The 20,169-nt window shown below is 40.9% G+C and overlaps 1 protein-coding gene across 1 annotated transcript in view; it reads left to right on the top strand.

The window, feature by feature from the left end:
- Positions 1–20,169, top strand: part of MIPOL1 (mirror-image polydactyly 1) — a 339,211-nt gene that overhangs the window by 126,960 nt on the left and 192,082 nt on the right. The window contains exon 6 of the mRNA XM_060262096.1: positions 19,613–19,742. Within this exon, the coding sequence (XP_060118079.1) occupies positions 19,613–19,742 (130 nt within the window). The remainder of the gene's footprint in view (positions 1–19,612; positions 19,743–20,169) is intronic.

Raw genomic sequence — 20,169 nt, 5'->3', positions numbered from 1 at the left:
GAGGAAAACTGGATAAAAATTGCATGTACCTTGACCTGGTGCAAGTGGTTCATGTGTAGAAATGGATGCCTCATGATGGATCACTTTTTGTGTGCTGGTGGGGCAGGACACACATCCTGCACTTGAAGGGACTCATGTTATGTCATTTCCCTGGACAAGGGCTTTGGCAAAATTTATAGAGCTTACTCTGTCAATACAATTTTCAAAAGTAGCTTTGTTCTACATATTTGGATTACATTAGGTTGTTCTCAGGGTTTTTTTTTTCCTTGAAAAGATCTTTGTATGTCAGGAGTATTGTATGATTAGCTAGTGTCAATTACCACATCTTAACATATGAAAAAGAGAAGCCAGAGGTTTATAATGTATTTATTTATCATATTTGCATTTCCTTTTCCCTTCAGATAGAAAGCCCCTAATTTATGTGATCTGTATTATTGTATAAGACCTACATCATTATAGTTTTTTACCTTATGTATAATAGTGTTACAGCAGAGTATATCAAAACACACATTGTGAGATGACGTTAGAAAACCTTACCATTTACTTTGGGGTGGGGTCAAATAAAGTAAGTTCTCATTTTTTAAAAAACAGAATGAGTATGTGTGCACAGAATTCAGGAGAAAACTTGGTCATTTACCAATGAAGTTACATGTGTGCATAAAGTGCAGATGGGTATTTTAATTGTAGTTTATCACACTTTTGAAGATATAGGTTGCATGTGAAATTTAAAAGGGTGTGTTCATTTCCATAGTGCAATGGGCACACCAAAGAAACTTCCAGCTGTGTGTGCAGCTTCGCACAACATTTGTTCTAGTTACAGCTTTGTTAGGTCACTGCTGACGTTTGGGAAGAAATTAAGAGGCAGAGACAGTATGAGTGAACATATGGAGGATTTCATTGTTGAAATGAAGAAAAAAGACTCCTCTACTAGTGATGATGCCAATCTGCAGTTGGCATATGCAGGAAGAATACTTAGGTCTAGTGTGGTTTTTAGTGAATGGGGTATTGTACATAGGTGCAGGGCTTTTTTTGTAGCAGGAACTCCTTTGCATATTAGGCCACATACCCTAGATGTAGCCAGTCCTCCAAGAGCTTACAGGGATCTTCTTACAGACTCTTGGAGGATGGGTTACATCAGGGGCTTGTGGCCTAATATGCAAAGGAGTTCCTGCTACAGAAAAAGCCCTGACAAGGGAAACCTGCATTTAGGCCTTATCTCACCTAAGGAGTTCAGTGAATGTATGAGCCACAGCTTTGTATGTTTGTTTAGCACAGAGTAACAGTGACCCCTGTGGGGGTCAGTTCCAGATGGGTTTAAGGTGCTATGGAATTTCTGCTTTATTCCACTGTGAAGTGAAAAATTACAAGGATTCAGTACTTCCACATTAAAAGAGCTGAATCAGAATGAATATACTATTATAAATGTTTTCAATCCTTCATGTTAATTTCTACTTTACATTGGAGCATCTATGTTTTTGGGCATCTGTGTCCCCAGAAATACTGGGAATTGTTATAGGATTGTTGATTTTTTTTTTACTGTGACCAGCTGTCAGTTCTCTGGCCACTAGAGGCTGCTGTTCATATTCATGTATTGTTGATACAGGTTACTTTCTTGGAAGTCTCATCATAGTATTTAAGGAAGGGAAAGAGAGATGTACTAAAGATGCCATTTCTGTAACTTGGGACAGTAGAGTGTTCTAAAAATGTAAACTGAGAAATCATAAAAAATATCTGAGGAAAGATCTATTCAGAGATGCTGCTTAGGGGTGTGAGGTGGGAGAATAACATCAATATGCCGTGTACTAAAGTTGATGAATAAGACTGATAAATTCTTGGAGATGAATGGTAGAATATTTTTTGTACAATAATGTTTCCAAGTTGTTAGGCTACAGAAATCTCTCTAATAGTTATAGGTAAGAGGAACCCTGGTGGATCAGTCTAATGATCTGTATGTTCCAGCATGCAGTGGCCAACCAGTTGCCTTGAAGGACCAATGAACAGGCCATAGCAATCAGTGTTGTTTCCTGACTCTGGTATTCAGCGGTTTGCTGTCTGGGGAAATGAAGGTTCACTTTACTTATCGTTGCTAGTAGCCACTGATGGGCCTATCTGAACCCTTTATAAACCCTATATGCTTGTGGCCATCACTACATACCCCGGCAGTGAATTCTGAAGTGTAATTACTCACTAAGAGAATAATCTGAAAATATTTAAGCATTTCTTAAATCCATGCAATAAATGTTTTATAAAATGATGTTATGCCATAATTTTGAGCTCCCACCACCTTGATGCCCAGATAATGAATAGGAACTGCAGTACAATTCTCTATCCTTTCTTCTGATGTTATGACTTAACTCTCCATTTGAAACTGCCTCCATTTTAATATTAATCTGACACTTATAAGCATGACAGTTAACCCACCGAAGATTGACAGTCTGATCCCTGGAGCCAGCACTCATGTGTAAGCAACAAAAGTAGGATTGGTTTTAAAGGGTATGTGTAATGAAGGGCTAAAATGCTGATTACAAATCTGAAATCCCTAGTTTAAATCAAATTGTTTGAGACTATTTGTCCCAAAATAGTAAGTTCCAAAAAACAATTAATTGGATCCACCAGAGTGCTTTCATGAAGGACTTCCGCAAGTGTAGCAAACAACTTTAACCGATTTCTCACTCAGCTTATCCCGAGGTCACGTTCCTCTTCTCTACGCAGCATCCATCGGATTTCCCACTATCTTCGCCGGAGTTACAGGAAGTGTCATGGCTTTTGTGCAGCAAATGGAAATTGCTAAAAACAAATTTCCGTTTGCTGTGTGAAAGCCGCAACACTTCCTGTAACTCTGGCGCAGATGGTGGGAAATCCGACGGACGCTGCGCATAGAAGAGGAACGTGACCGCAGGGTAAACTGAGTGCGAAATCCGTCTTTCTTTCCTCCCCCTTCCACTACAGCTAGAAATACCCTCAAATGGTGCTGCTGTGTCTTTTAGTGAATCAGTAACAATATTTTCTCAGTGTTTTAAAAATGTTGGCTTTGACCTCCTTGAGTTCAGTCAATCCCATAACCATGTGAGACTGATTTTTGCCAGGTATTACTCTGCTTCATGCCATGCCTATGATCTGGAAGTGACATTGAATCAAGCAACATGTCACCAAGATAGTAAAAAAACCCATAGTGGCAAGCATATGGGTTGTTGTCTTTTGTCAATAAAGTACACCAAAAGACATGTATTCTGTCCCCTGTTCCTAATGTCCTCAGTCATAGGAAAATGAGAAAAGTCCTGCTGCATCAGACCAGTGGTTCATCTGGTGTAGCATTCCATCTCACACAGTCATCCACCAGTTCCTCTGGAGGGCCGAAAACAGACATAGAGGCTGAGGCCCTCTCCTGATGTTGCCTCCTGGCACTGATATTTAGAGGTTTACTACTTCTGGGTGTAGAGATTCCCTATAGTTACCATGGCTAGTAACCACTGATAGACCTGTCCTCCATGAATCTGTCTAATCCTTTTTAGAAGCCATCTGTGCTTGTGGCCTTTACCACATTATCTGGGAGTGAATTCCAGTTTTACTTATGTTGCTTAATTGAGGAACACAGACCTGGACTTCAACTGTAAAATGTGGGGGGGGGGGGTTCAGAGAACTTTTTGCTCTTAGATTTCCACATCAAAATTTACCCATGACTTTCAAATATGTGAATATATGTCATGAGTATATAAGTCAGATGGGATGCACAAAAGTCAGAGAGTCCTGCACTTGCCATTTTTTCACCGTTTCCCCAATACCAACCTGCTTTATCCTAGATTTCCCACTTCTAATACTGGCATTCAGCTGAGGAGTAAAAATGGACTGAGTAAGGAAAGTGGGAACAGAGTTTCTTGCCTGCCTGCTCCATTTAGGTGTGGGAAGGCGACACAAACAATGGGCATTTCAAATCCACACAGGAAGGTTCAAATAGGCAGGGAAAGAGCTGCAGTTGAACTCAAGTCCTCACATTGTGCAGGTCGGTTGCAAACACCTGCTTGGATGAATCTTGTAAACCACCTTAAAACTCCTTTTAGCTCAATCAACCTATGCGTGTCGGGCGGGGTGTTCTATACTAACACTGCCTGACAGTTAATATTTGATGTTTTATTAAGGTTCTTGGCTGTTGGCCATGTTGCAATTGACAAAGACTAATAATTGCTGCTGACTTAAACAGAAATTTCTATTGGGCAAATAACATTAAACAATAATTTTAAAAAGGGGTTTTCTGTATAATATATAGACATATTTCTTTATGCTGGAGACCAAGACTGACTGTCGTTTGTGCAGTTAATGGAACTGAAGAGTAAACCAGAGCAACAGCCTGCACAAATCTTAAGTGGAAAGAAAATAGGCATGAGGAATAACAGAACAACCTGAAAGATAAGCGTTATCTAACATACTAACTGGCATAGAAGAATTTACATTCGGGAGTTCAGGTTCCAAATTGCAGTTTGAAAATAAGTCTTTGCTTTTGCAGTTCTGATGGGTTTAAAATAAACAATCTCTAGAAGATATACTTGCTAAATTTTCACTAAGCCACAGACCCAAAATGTTTTAAGTGAAAGTGGTGAGAATCTTAGTTAGTTTTTAAACTCTGAAGTTCATACAGATCTGCCAGTTGCTTTTTTAACATTACAAAATGCCAGCTTGGTTTTATTTAGCAATAAATAATAGCCAAGATCTAACTCTTCATTTGTCAAGTATTTGTGACTTTAGTGTATGGTGATGGCAGCGATGTTATCGGGTAAGGTTTTCCCAGTTTCTTTCCTGCATTATGTGTCAGATCATGTTTCTTTACATGCTTCCTGGTATATCTTGTTGAAATTGCGTGCAGTTTTTTTTTCCATTAAAACCTTCAAATGAGAGTATTTAAAATGGGATATATAACACAAAATGTACAAAAAATTTTAAATGTTCCTGAAGGAAGGTGAACAAGTTGTCACCACCAATATGTAACAATTCAGATTACTTTGGGAAATATTTACCCAATCTGAGACAGGAAATAAAAGCTATATTTAGGATTAGATCATTTCCTTTTACCCTTTTTTTAAAGTGGCCTCTTTTGCCTTGTCAAGGAAGAAAAAATCTACTATTTGTGAAAAAGCTCACTTTGGAGACTTCTTTTTATACGGTTTTTTTCCCATTCTTGCATGTCATCCATTAAAGATTAGCTGTGGAAGGTTGAAGCATGGAGAGATTATGAATGACGGAACAACTCCTGTAGAATAATAATCAGTTTTTGATATTTAATGCTGTTTGACTTTTGCAGACACATTTCTTATTAACCTTTGATACAAAGAGAAATCCAGGTTCCTGATATCTCATGGAGAAGATGAATCTGAGATCCTCTTCCAATTAAACTGAAATAAGGCCAATATTGGGCTTTAGCCAAAAGATCTCAGTAGTTCCCAACCCTTATGTTTAGTAATCTAAATATGTGTGACATTCTGTTTTTAAAAGTAGGTAATGAACATAGTTCTACCAATAATCAGTGCTAAAATTATTCTTTCTGTGTACAGTGTGTACTTAGTTTTAGTTTTGTTGCAAGATTGTTACATTATGTAACTATTTTCTAAACCTTTTATTAGATGATGTCTTGGTGCATGCAAAAGCCTGAATAGATTGTTAGTTGTATTCAGTACCACTGAATCAGCATTTTCTGAGCAGGAACGCAGTTCCGGTTGGCTTGGTGTTAGGAGGTATGGCCTAATATGCAAATGAGTTCCTGCTGGGCTTTTTCTACAAAAAAAAGCCCTGACTGAAATTACGTAGGGTTTTGCAGTGGACATCTATGAGATGTCCTGAAGTTGCTGAAGTTAGAAGAAAGATTAAAACAATCAAGCTGTTTTGTTCCTCTTAGTATTAGCCATATGCACAGGGCAGAAAGGTTTGCTTGCTTTTGTTTTTGCTAAAAATGTTTCTTATACACTGTGGCTAGCTGGTACAATAATGTGTATCTTATGAGTGCAGAATCACAAGTTTCTTTGCTTAAAGTGATTTTAATGCACCATTCTCTTAGATCAGGGCACATCTACTGAAATAGTTATGAAATAGCCCTGCCACTGGGCAAACTAAGCAATTGCCTAGAGCACTGGCCTTCTGGGAGCACTGAATCGGGCACCCCCCATTTGAATCAGTGACTTTATCAGTGCAGGGAGGGGGCACCAGAAGTTAGCCTTGGTTAGGGTGACAGACAGTCTAGGGCAGGCCCTCTCTGTGATTTGGTCATTAATCTAGCTGTGATTTTGATTAAATCTAGGGTTACCATATTATGACAAACAAAAAAGAGGACATATTTCCTGACAGACTACCCCAAAGAAATGACCACTATGACAAACCTCCCCCCTCCACTATTTAAGCTGTGATAATTGCTAGAAACTTGGAATACTCCTAACCTTTGAACTCAAAAAGAGGACATTTTTGTCAGTTTTTTAAAAAAAGAGCCCAGAAGATGACAGACACCAAAAAGAACAGGACATGTCCTCTAAAAAGGGGACATCTGGTAACCATATTAAATCTGAACACTTTGATCTAATATTTAACTACACACACACATGTACATATTTTCATTCTTGCTCATAGTAAATCCTGTGTGCTCAAAAGAATCCCAGTTTCCTATCTAAGAAATGTAGGAACGTGGTGAGAGTTACCCTTGTGCACACAATCCAGTACTCTTGAATTTTACAATTAAGTGAGAGTTTCCAAGTGTGTATGCATGGATAATTCTCTTTGAGAACCAGTATTGCAGGGGGGTTTCAAAGTCCTCTGTACAAAATTTAGTATTTTGGAAACAGAAGGGGTATGTTTAACTGATGGGGATTACTTTTGACAAAAGACACTGATAGGTAGGTACAAGTGGAAGGCAATGTATATGTTCTCATTTGCAATCTCTCTCTCTCTGGATCCAAGTAAACATGAACACTGCAGTTCAGGTTTGTTTGTTTGTTTTTCTCATTTGCCTATTGCTAATGCCTTGGTATCTGAACATTTCCAGTACATTTCCAACCAGAAATTTAGGAGCATATGAGCACCTTAAACGAAATACATACAACAGAAAAAGTAACAAAGGTGTCAGCATATTCTGTCTGTGTTTGCACACATTGCTTTATCTGCAGAGTCACATTTATATGTAAATGACGTTTAGTCTGTAATTCCTTGTACTGACCTGTTAAAATTGTCTACTTTATTTTATTCCTGCATCTCTGTTACCGCTGCATCTTCTGATTCATTCTAATGATGATAGAGTGCTGCCATTTTTTTAACATGAAGCGTTTTAGAACTACTGATACTCATTTTAACAAGGCCTTGCAATGAGTTTTAAATTGAGAATATTTCCAGGGATTATCAGCATTTTACAATTTGCATGTACAAGTGGATAAGTAGCATGTTGTAATTACTCTAGCACTAAGGCATTACATCTATTTCAGTTAACAAGTTTTTAATATATATAGATTAGTTGCACAAGCACAATACATAAGTATATTAATATAAGATACATACAGGTTCTCAAGCGTTTCAGGTCAGGACCTTTGCTAAACACAGAAAAGCTGTGAAGGAGCTTGCTTCCCTCAGAATCTAACTTGCTCACTCACTGCTCCCCCAGCCCCAGCCCCAGCCCCAGCCCCAGCCCCAGCTACCTTTCTCCTTTGAAGAAAAAGAATGACACAATTAGGAAAAATACAAACAAATTATTACTGCAATAAAATGGTAAGAATGTATTTGGTCGTCTCCTCCTTCTTTAAAAGAGGAAATAAATATAGAAAATATAGTATTTCACGTTTTCCCATTTTTATGACACATGTCAAGTTCTGCCTTGACAGAGTAGTCAGGCTTCATCTTTACTAGAACTTGTTCTAAACGTAAGAAATATCCTCTCATATTAACCATTGTGTGAGAGAAAACATCTGTGCATTAGATGTATTGTGATCATTCCTTCACCGGCTCTAAGGAAAATCCTAGGTCACAGAGAGTTCAACAGCCACTAATCCTGAATACCAAATCCAAAATCACACAAAAAAGCCCCACAGCCATCTCCCTATTGCAGCAAAATTTCTTTCTTTCTTTCTTTCTTTCTTTCTTTCTTTCTTTCTTTCTTTCTTTCTTTCTTTCTTTCTTTCTTTCTTTCTTTCTTTCTTTCTTTCTTTCTTTCTTTCTTTCCTCCTTTCTTTCCTCCTTTCTTTCCTCCTTTCTTTCTTTTTTTCTTTCTTTTTTTCTTTCTTTCTTTCTTTCTCTCTCTCTCTCTCTCTCTCTCTCTCTCGCTCATTAGATTTGCTGGATATACTAAGAAATGATTGCAAGCCAAAATTAGCAAGAAAGCCTAGGGAAATGTGTACCCTCCCCTCAAAAAAAACCCCCACACAACCCAAAGCATTGTATTTGAAGAGTCTGTAAAGTTTATTTTTGTTTTAGTTTTTATTGTTACACTTTCTTGATGGGAAAAAATAGATATTCTCCTCATTATAGAAAAATTGTAAGGTAATGTTAGTAAATATTGATTCTACAATCTTTTTTTCAGAATTACATATCACAGTGTAGCATAATACAGATCATAATACAATGCTGAGAGTAATCATTATGTTTAGCATAACATATATGTTATCTGCATTTTTATACATGTGCTGTGAGTTCTATGGTAGACGTTTTAAAACTCCTAACATATTTTTTCCTTTCTTGGGTTTACTATTCAGTTTCTGTATTTACACAGATGACCTCTAGGAAATCAGCAAACAGATGTCTTTTCTCGGGAATGCCCTCTCTTCCTCATACCCACCAAGGTTCCGTTGTTTGGAGACTCGTGAATCAATGTTTAAACTAGAATGATTTCTAACACCCTTTCTTGCTACTACTGTATTTTAAAGGTAGTTTTAAAAGTGTAGTGGGAAGGTTTGCCAACAGAATCAGGTTTAACTAAGAAAATATGTACACGGCTTTGACTCAGTAAACTCATACTCAGAATGGTTCAGCTTCTTCATATTTGTTCTCTCCCATATTAGAAAACAATTAGCTTACTAAACAAATTTGAGTATTTCGGGGAGGGAAATCTACTTTGAGTCTCTCTCATTTGACAAAGAATTACAGGATATTTGATAAGCTTGTTTAAAAATGGACATATCCAAATATTATCGTAAACACCCGATGATTTGTTTTACCTGCAATATAAGTATTTTACTTAGTTAGCTTACATAGTAGCTAATAATATTTGTTAATGTAATTTAACTGCTGTGAACCTTTACTGAACAAATATTGAAATTTATACAAGTCAAAGAATGAGGATCTCTAATGACTTTTGTAAAGACTTCCGTTTAATAGTTGAAAAGAAAAGTTTATATGACATAGCCAGTGTAATTAACAGCAGATTTTACATTTAATAAAAAAAAGGAAGAGGCATATGTATTTGCTTTACTCATTCCAACATAATTTGCATTACAGTTATGGGTATTTAATGAGCAAATTCCAGCTAAAATGCTATGTTGATTTTCTAAGTGAACATTGAAATAGGTATGTACCTTACAAAAACTGTCTGTTTACCCTTATCTGTCTACGACTACAAGTATTTTAGACTTAATGGATTTAATACAATTATCTTTCTAGGGTAAAATAATGTAGTCTAACTATAGGATGGTTCTGTTATTGCATTCTAATATGGACAGTTTAATTTTGTATCAAGGAACCTAAATATGTCTTTTATAATGGCAAACATATATTTATGTAGTTCATGAAAAAAGTGCTTATACTGAGTAAAAAGATTTAGTTTGTAAGAATTGTGGGCACATTTAACTGTTTGAAATTATTGGGCTGAAACATGTTTAACTTTGGCAGGTACAATCCTTATCTCTTTTTTTCTCCCTTGCGTATCATGGCACTCTGACATTAAATATGCACATTTAATTCAATAAGCTTCACATTTCAATTAAAATGTCATTTAAAAAAAAAAACCTTAGGCACACTAGGCTTGGTGGAAACAGTCTTGCCAAGGTAAACTTGGTATTCCAGGAAATAGTAAAAGTGACATTGGAGCCATAACCCTGGAAGTCCTTGGAAATGGTCTGAAGTCAGATAGGCTGCACAGAGAGAATTGTTTGAAAATTAGCAGTAGCTTTCTCTGTTCTCTCCAGTTATTCACTGCAGCAACTAAAATCATTCTGGTTTCCACTGAAAGATGATGCTCATCATTTTGAGAATGTATTCAAAAGTTGCTTCTGCCTTGGCAGAGGAAACTTTTTCAAACCTGACCACTGGGATCACAGCCTCTGTCTCTTAATAATGTATTCTGTTCCATTCAGCACTTAGAATGAAGAATAAACATCTTAAGGTGGAAACCCAAATTTTCCTTTGCTTTGGGGATTAGAATTCAGACAGCCCTAATACAAGTTTATTCTGTGCCTGAAACATAAGGGTCTGCTCCTTTACCTAACCCTGGTAGGAACAACGTTTTTTTAGCAGGAATGCAGTTCCAGTTGGCTTGGCATCAGTGGGTGTGGCCTAATATGCAAATGAGTTCCTACTGAGCTTTTTCCTATAAAAAATCAGGACCAGATCTAGAGGGAGCAGAGGGGGCACTTGTCCCACACGCCGCCAGAGGAGGGGCGCCAAATTGGGTATGGAGTCCATTCTATTCTATGGGCCCATAAGATAGAATGGGCCCATAACGGGGCATCATTTTTTAATTGAGCCTGCCGAGGCTCAATTAAACTGAGCCTGCCGAGGTGGGGGAGGGCGGGATATAAATTAAATAAATAAATAAATAAATAAATAAATAAATAAATAAATAAATAAATAAATAAATAAATAATTTTGCCCCTGCCTCAAAAAACATGTAGATCCAGTCCTGAGGGGGAAAAAAAGCTCTGTGTGAAACAATGGTTATGTCAGGAGGTGTGGTCTAATATGCAAATGAGTTCCTGCTGGGCTTTGTCTACAAAAAAAAGCCCTGGGCAGGAACATTGTTTTGCAGTTCTATTAGGAACAGTACTTTTGCAAAACCATGTCACACTTTGGATTTAGAACAAGAGTAGCATTTATTAAATATGTGAGGGAATGCAATTCAGAAAAAGCAAAAGGCTTTAACATAAGCAAAATAGACTCTGGACTTAGACCTGGTTCAGATCTAATGCATGTTCCAACAACCTGCTGTTTCAGCCTCTGTGGTGAACTAATTAATTGCTTTTGCTACTGTAGCAAACACTAATTTGCCATTGCTTCCAAATTGGAGAATGATGGTTTGTGCTTGCCTGTAAACCAGGATTTTCACTTGCAAACAAACCAGAGTTTGGAATCTTATCAGATGCAAACCATTATTATTTCATTTTTTCTCTGGCTGTTCCTAAAAGGAGTCCAGGGTAGCATAGAGTTCTCTGCTTCTCCATTTCACCCTCACATCAACCCAAGTTGACCTTCATTACTTAGTAGGAATTTATACCTGGCACACCCTGGCTTTACCCCTACACTGTATCCACCACCACCACCACCCCTTCAGATATAACAGCAGGCTATAGCTTGCTGAAGAGAAATAATAATAATAATAATAATAATAATAATAATATTTTATTTTTATATCCCGCCCTCCCCGCCAGGCGGGCTCAGGGCGGCTAACAGACATGGGGATCCCATGATTCACATAAGACAAGATAAACAGTTTTAAATATATCAGTCACAAATAAATTATTTAAAATAGTTAAAATATATAAAATGGTGCTAAAATACTGTATCATAGTGTACGCAAGATGGCTAGATGTCCATTCGTTGGATTAATCAAGTTCTATCTCAAAAGCCAGCTGGAAAAGAAATGTTTTGCAAGCCCTGCGGAACTGGTTCAGGTCCCGCAGGGCTCGCACCATCTCAGGAAGGTCGTTCCACCAACGAGGGGCTATCACCGAGAAGGCCTGCTCCCTGGTAGCCTTCAACCTAGCTTCTCTTGGCCCAGGGATTGTTAGTAAGTTCTGAGAACCGGATCTCAGCGCTCTCTGGGGCACATATGGGGAGAGGCGGTCCTTTAGGTAGGCAGGTCCTCGGCCATATAGGGCTTTAAAGGTGATGACCAGCACCTTATAGCGAACACGGTAGACAACCGGCAGCCAATGCAGATCCCGCAGCCCAGGCCGCGCAGGTTCCCACCGTGGTAGTCCCTCCAGTAGCCTGGCCGCCGCGTTCTGGACTACCTGAAGTCTCCGTGTTCGGTATAGGGGCAGCCCCATGTAGAGGGCATTGCAGTAGTCCAATCTCGAAGTGACCGTTGCGTGGATCACAGTTGCTAGGTCGGTGCGCTCCAAGAAGGGAGCCAACTGCCTCGCCCTCTTAAGGTGAAAGAAGGCGGATCTAGCAGTGGCGGCTACCTGGGCCTCCATTGATAAAGAGGATTCCAGTAGCACTCCCAGGCTCTTGACTTTGCGCACTGGTACCAGTGGCGCACCGTCAAAGGCCGGTAAAGTGATCTCCCCTCCCGGTCCGCCGCGGCCCACGCAAAGGACCTCAGTCTTCGCCGGATTCAACTTCAGCCCGCTCAGCCTGAGCCAGTCAGCCACGGCTTGTAATGCCCGGTCCAAATTTGTAGGGACATCGCCAGCCCGGCCGTCCATCAATAGATAGAGCTGGGTGTCATCTGCGTATTGATGACAACCCAGCCCATACCTCCGTGCAATCTGGGCAAGGGGGCGCATAAAGATGTTAAACAACATCGGGGAGAGAACTGCCCCCTGAGGCACACCACAATGAAGTGGGTATCTCTGAGACAGCTCCCCCCCAATTGCCACCCTTTGTCCCCGACCATCAAGAAAGGAGGAGAGCCACTGTAAGGCTAGCCCCCGAATTCCTGCGTCGGCGAGGCGGCGGGTCAGCAGCTGATGGTCGACCATATCGAACGCAGCCGATAGGTCTAGCAACAGCAATACCGCCGAGCCGCCTCGATCCAGTTGTCGTCGGAGGTCATCCATGAGGGCGACCAGGACTGTTTCCGTCCCATGGCCCGGGCGGAAGCCGGACTGGCATGGGTCTAGGACGGAAGCGTCCTCCAGAAATTCCTGTAACTGCACCGCCACAGCCCTCTCGATAATTTTGCCCAAAAAGGGCAAGTTTGAGACTGGCCGGTAGTGTGCCAATTCGGCCGGGTCTGATGACGGTTTTTTCAGGAGAGGGCGGACCAATGCCTCTTTCAGGGGTGTTGGAAAAACGCCTTCTGAAAGGGATCGATTTATAATATCCCGTATAGGATATCTTAATTCCTCCTGGCAGGCCTTAATTAGCCAGGAGGGGCATGGGTCCAGATCACAAGTTGTGGATCGTGCAGTGCCAAGAATTCTGTCAACTTCCTCCAAGCTGAGCGGGTCGAAGCAATCCAGAGTTAACTCAGAAGACACGCATTGGGTTTCGAGTCCACTTACTGCCTCAAAATTGGCGGGGCAGTCCTGGCGGAGCGATTGGACCTTATCCGCAAAGAATTTTGCAAAAGCCTCACAGCCAATCTCCAATTCCTTAGCTTTTGAATTGCCTTGAGGCAATGTAGTCAGATTCCGAATTATTCTGAATAATTGGGCTGGGCGCGAATTTGCGGATGCAATCTTAGCCGCAAAGTATGTTTTCTTTGCGGCCTTGATTGCCATCTCATAGGACTTCATAAACTTCCTGTAAGATGTTCTAATCGCCTCGTCACGAGTACGTCGCCATTGCCTCTCTAGCCGTCTAAGGCCTTGTTTCAGCTGGCGTAATTCCGGGGTATACCACGGAGCCAGCTTAGTCCGAGGTCGCAGAGGGCGCCGAGGTGCGATTTCCTCGATGGCCCTAGAGAGCCGGCTATTCCAGGTCTCAATCAGGCCATCGAGGGAATCGCCAGAGGGCCAGGGGTCCCGTAGAGCCATCTGGAACCGTTCCGGGTCCATTTGGCTCCGCGGGCGAGCCATATTCGGCTCCTCGCCTAAACAGGTTTGGGGGGGCATATTTACACGGGCCTTGAGAGCGAAGTGATCCGACCATGGCACTACCTCTGCGGTTATGTCGCTCACTACAATCCCGGCCGCGAAGATCAGGTCTAACATGTGTCCGGCCTGGTGAGTGGGGGTTACAACAAATTGAGAGAGTCCCAGTGTCGCCATGGAAGACACTAGGTCCGTCGCCTGACTGGAGGACGGGTCATCAGCATGGACGTTGAAGTCACCCAGGATTATCAGCCTTGGGTGCTCCAGCGCCCAGCCTGTCGCCGCCTCAAGCAGGGACGGTAAGGCGTTGGCCGGTGCGTTAGGCGTACGGTACACCAGCCAAATCGCCAACCCCTCTTCATCCCCCCACGCCAGACCGGCACATTCAATGCCCTCAATCTTTGGGGCCGGGAGCGCCCTGAAGGAGTAAGCCTCCCGTGCAAATATTGCCACTCCTCCCCCCCGCCCACTAGTCCGCGATTGGTGGAAGACTGAGTAACCTGGGGGAGCTGTTTGCGAGAGGGCTACTGTATCACCCTCCCGGATCCAGGTCTCAGTCACGCAAGCCAGGTCCATATTCTGCTCGAGCATAAACTCTCAGAGAATTGAGGTCTTATTGTTAATGGACCTGGCGTTGCATAACACCAATGACGGAGGCGGGTTACTCCTGGCCCTACTACCTGTCACCCTTGGGATGGGCCGCAGATTGGAGGGGGGCCGAGCACCGACTTGTCTCTGTCTTCCTCCCTTATAATATCTGCTCCCACTGCCATACCTCCCCCTCCCCAGGAGCACTGGAATCCCTGAGCCGGCCATTCCTCGTTGGCAGCAGCTGCAATAAGACCACTATCAAGGCTGGTATCTGGTTATACTAGTTATAGTGGTATACTAGTACTGGACAGCTTCACCCCCCCACCACCAGGTTCTCCCAACCTACAGTTGATTCGCACCCCACCAGCCACTCTGGTCTCCCAATTACAGACCCACTACCTATTCCCTAGTTTAATTAATTAATATGGAAAGCCCTCCCACAATACTCCCTCAATTGATTAGTTAAAAACCTAATAACTTCAATTCTAGCATCACTAACAAAATAATACCCTAACAATCTTCCCAGTTAATGAGCTAAATAGTAACTAATTAGTCCACACTGCATGAGAATAAAAGTATTAATTTGAGAATGCCTAAACTACCTTCCAGCATCATTTACATAGTACCAGATCATGATTATGTTTGAGTCAAGCCATAAGGTCTCACAGCTGAAACCAGAGAAAACCTGGGGTCTCTTCCCACCCACCCCCCAAACAACAATTTCAAGTTGAAGAAATCTGCCAGTGGGCAAGTTCATCATATTCTCATTCAGTTGCGAAACCGTATCATCAACTCTTTTATGAATTAGTGGGCATTTTGTTTCCATCGCCTTTCATGTGGTATCATGTAATGTTCTACAGTTCTCATTTTATGAAGTTCCTATTAATATTAGTCTAAGTATGTAATTCTGTAAAGCAGTTCTGTCTTCTTCTGTGCTCTGTGTATAGCATCAAGAGTTTGTGCTTCTTTCTGAAAAACTTTTATGTACTCAGCCCCTCTTAAACTTTACATGTCAAATATTTTAGCTGTCTTTATTAACTGATTTCATTTGTGAATAGGATTGCCATGCCTGGGTTGGAAAATGCTGGAGATTTTGGGAATGGATCCAGGAGTGGACAGGGTTTGGGGAGGGGAGGGGCCTCAGCAGGACACAATGCCGTAGAGTCCACCCTTCAAAGCAGCCATTTTCTCCAGAGGAGCTGCCAGCTGGAGATCAGTTGTAAAAGCAGGAGATTTCCATGCCCCACTTGGAAGCTAGCAATCCAATTTGTGAATCTTCCTCCAAATCCCTTCCAAGTTGTTGATGCACTTGAACTATAAGTATCCAAAAGCAAACCATTCCCAAAGAGAAAGCTGTTAATCTGCTGCAGTAAAAATAAACAGGAATCTTGTGGGCTACTAAAAGCTAACATGTTTTTGTTCTGTCATAAGCTTTCATTGACTGGAGCCCAGAACCAGCCCAGAACCAGCTTCCTAGTCTATGAACACTTGTGTGGAAGTGCACAAAATAATCCCATGTGTGGTCTTAGCAATATTGACCAGTGTTCCCACCAAACTGCACTAGTATGCATTGGTACAAACCTTTTTAGCCCTTAGTGCCCAGATATTTGCATCTGCATGGGGCGATGAATACAGAATACAGGAACAGAAGCTGCTTGGGGGGAACAAGCAGGCATGGAGCCACATGTGTACATGGTCACTGGAGCCATGTGGATTGAGCCACAGAGACTGAAAGGGGCTCCAGAAGGATGGGATCACTCCCTAGTCAGTGTGCAAAGAAGGTGCACTTGGAAGCAGAAGTGACAGACTTTCAACATGGTGGTATTACAGCCAGTAGTAATAGATTTAGGCGGTTAGCCATATTGTGAGAAGGCCATCCAAAGAAGAAGGGGCAGGAGAAGAAGAGCTGCTCAGTTCCTTTTTTGTGATGTTAATCTGTTTCTTTTTTTGAGTATAAACAATTTTATTAGTAACATATGGTAGCAGAACTATATCGACAACTTATAAAAGCTTAAAGTAAAAGAAAGATCTTTCTACCCCATATCTTACTTTCCCCCCACCCCTCCCTCCGTTACTTGACCCCCGCCATTGTTATTTTCTTTAAAAAAGCAAATATTAAAGGTACCCTTAACTATTAAGAAAAAACAAAAAAAAAACCCAAAAGTTATATTCTTATTTTAAAAATCTTAATCATCATCAAAGATTGTCCAATGTCCTTTTATTTTCCACTCTTAATCTGTTTCCTTAGAGCCAGGAGCTGGCCTGCTTTCCACCCCCTTTTCTTCCCTCTCTATTGTTTCCCTGCAGCCTGACCTGGGTACAGAGGTAGGCAGGGCAGAAACTTTTGCAGTCAATACTAAAATCTGCCATGCCCATCTCATTCTCCCTTTCCTGGGTGGGAGGAAGTTGTGGACAAGTGGGAAAAAGTTTCAGGCTGGGCAGGCGGGTGAGCTGCAAAGTCCTCCACATTGGGTTAGCTGGGAAATACAGCCCCCCCCCAAGAGGTCACTGGTGCTTGTGTTGCTGCAAGCCTTCCCCATGCCTTGGTGCTTGTGGGAATGGCAGTCAGAAAGAATCCACATTGAGAATGTCCAAAACATGGTCTCCTGAGGACAAAGTATCCCCCACCTCCATATCAGCCCAGAGAAGAAGATGGTCAGTTCCTCCTTCCCCTCCCCTGTTTAAGAGCTTCTGCTTGGCAAGCAGAAGGTTCAGCCCCTGGCATCTCTAGCTTTAAAAGGAGGGCGGGGAGGACCAGACAGGTGATGTGAAAGCTCTCTACCTCATACCCGGTGAGTCCCCGTCAGTCTGAGTAGACAATATTGACCTTGATATTGATCATGGGTGGTCTACAGTTCCAATATTGACTATGGGTGGTCTACTGTTCCTTCCAGTAACAAAAGGTATTTCAATAAGGTAGTCTGAAATCATTATACACTAGTGTTAAATTACAAGGTAGATTTGTCAAGTTCTTTTGGACAAGGAAGGGGCCAAGGCTCAGGGGCAGAGCTTCTGGTTGGCACGCAGAAGGTCTCAGGTTCAGTCCCCAATATCTCCAGTTAAAATGATCAAGTAGAAGGTTATATGAGTGACCCTGGAGAGCCACTGACAGTCTGACTAAACAATACTGATTCTATTCTTATTTATAATGTTTAACTCATTTTCAAAATATAGTTTAAAAGATTTCATTCTGAGATTTTTACAGGGTTATTGTAATAATTTTTTAAAAACCCTAATTTACATGAGTCATATATAGGCTCGCTCACAACTTCAATGCTAGTAGCTTTTTTGGCTCACAAAGTAGAATTTTTGCTCACTCCACAGCTTAGAGCAGGGGTGGCAAAAAAGCTCACTTATTGGAGCAAACCAGTTTTAAACCTCTTATCTTACCAGATGCACAAGCCTTCTGGATTTTCTGACCAAATGCTCTCTACAGTTTTCATATATATGGAGCAAGCCATTCCTGTTTGGTCTTAGTGCTCTCAATGAACATTTAAGTGTATAATATTGGAGCAATATTTTCTGGGCTAATATAAAGCCTTCTAAATTGTGCTAGCAAAGGAACGGCTTGCTCTTATAAACAGGGCAAGAGAGCATTCTGCCAGCAAACTCCCAGAAGGCTTTTGCATCTAGTTAAAGAAAAAAATGGACTGGCTTGTTGCTCCCACTATAAATATAAACACTTGAGTGATGCTGAAAGGATGAGAATTTTTGAAGAAAGCAAAGACGCTGCAGAAAGCATTAATAATAAATTGTAAAAAGAGACTGATACCCTTGAAAAAAATAAGAATACTCCTTAGGAAGTCTTTGGACATAACAAAATGAGCTTATAACTGGATGCTCATTGGGGATGGACTTTCTTGTAATGTTGTGGATGCACCTTTTTGTAATGTTGTAAAGTTGTACTTCTTTATAATGTATACAACGGATTTCTAAGTTTTACTAAACATTGTAGCCTGTTTTTTGTATTGCCTTCAATAATGAACTGTTATCCGAAGTTGTTAGTTATGTTTTGCTGGTAATGCCGAAGGGAAGGGAAGGGAAGGGAGGGAGGGAGGGAGGAAGGAAGGAAGGAAGGAAGGAAGGAAGGAAGGAAGGAAGGAAGGAAGGAAGGAAGGAAGGAAGGAAGGAAGGAACGAAGGAAGGAAATGTTAATTTTAGCCATAATGTATTCCATCTACATATCCCTACAGCATTACCTTTAAAACCAAAGACCAAAATGTAAAACATTGTGTTGCCCCCAATGTATCAGTGTTAAAATTCTATTTCAGTTACATAAAACAAAATGCATGATGTTACATAATTATACTCAGAGTTCCCATCCTCTTCCAAGTGGCATCCAGGCAAATAGAGGAAGTATGGAGATTCTGAACACACTGAAGATGTGTCATGTATTGTCTGCCTCAGGTGACACTAGAAGAAATTAAAAGCTATTTCTCCTAACTTCAGCCCCATAACTCTCATAACATCCAGATCCTCCCCCAAGCCCTGCTCTATGTGCCCATGGCTTGCTGATGTGAAGGATGGCAACCAGAGACAAGGGTTTTTTCAGCTTGCCCTTGAAATTTGCATAATGCTTGTTTTGCCATTTTTTATTGTGCCATGCCAAAACATTTCTCTTTTAATGAAAGAGTTGTCCATATTTTTAGTAGATGTTTTTATGGCCTGTTTCTAAGCTGAGGGCTGTTTTACACGTACTATTTTATGTTTCTTATTATTTCTGTGAGTATTGCTTTATGCTGCTTTTTTGTCTCTGGTAGTCTCCTTGTTCGTTTAATTGCTGATTTTAATATAATGTTTAATGTTTTGTACTGTTGACCTTGTGAGTTACTTCAAGAGGTCACTGGAGATGGTATATGAATTTTCTAAATAAATAATAGGGAATGATGTTATTGAATGTTTCTTTGGTATCTGTTCCTCAAATGTTGCTTCTCTGGATTGTATCCATGGGTTAGTATGTTTAACAGACTACAGGAACCAGTTGTTTCCAAATTATATTGCAAAGCAGAAATAGCATTTTTTCAGTGTGAATAGATTGTACCAAAAGGGGATTCATCATGTTCATATGTTAAATTTGTGCTGTATTGCAGCTCTAGTAGAAGAAATTCATTCTGCTCAACGGGAACGTGATGAGGCAATAATGGCAAGATTGAAGTTGGCTAATGAAGAAAGAGATGAAGTATGTAAACAAATGAAACTACTGGAGCAATCTTTTGAGATGTATGTAGACATTTCCTGCTGTATTTATTTATTTACTTTGTTTAGATCCCACCTTTTTCCTCAATGGGGACCTAAAGCAGCATACATTTTTCTCCTCTCTTTCATTTTATCCTCACAACAACCCTGTGAGGCAGGTTAGGTTGAGAGCATGTGACTGTCCCAAGCTCATCCAGCAAGCTTCCACGGCACAAGTGGAGATTTGAACTGGAGTATCCTAGATCCTAGTCCGATACTATATATGAAATGGTTGCTATTTCTGCAAGTGCCATAGGCAAGAACTTGTCTGACATCCTTTTCTCTATATTATAGATATGCACTCTATATGTGTGTGCACACATGCAGAGATTTTTTTACCTAGGTCCCGCATAGGGATAGACTTACATAGTTTCCATGTTGCTGCTACAGTTGCTGCTACAGCAGTGTCAGT

This window comes from Heteronotia binoei, chromosome 21, assembly GCF_032191835.1.
Source record: "Heteronotia binoei isolate CCM8104 ecotype False Entrance Well chromosome 21, APGP_CSIRO_Hbin_v1, whole genome shotgun sequence".
Classification (NCBI taxonomy): Eukaryota; Metazoa; Chordata; class Lepidosauria; order Squamata; family Gekkonidae; genus Heteronotia; species Heteronotia binoei.
Note: the sequence above shows the minus strand (reverse complement) of the source record. Positions and strands in the feature narration are given on the sequence as shown.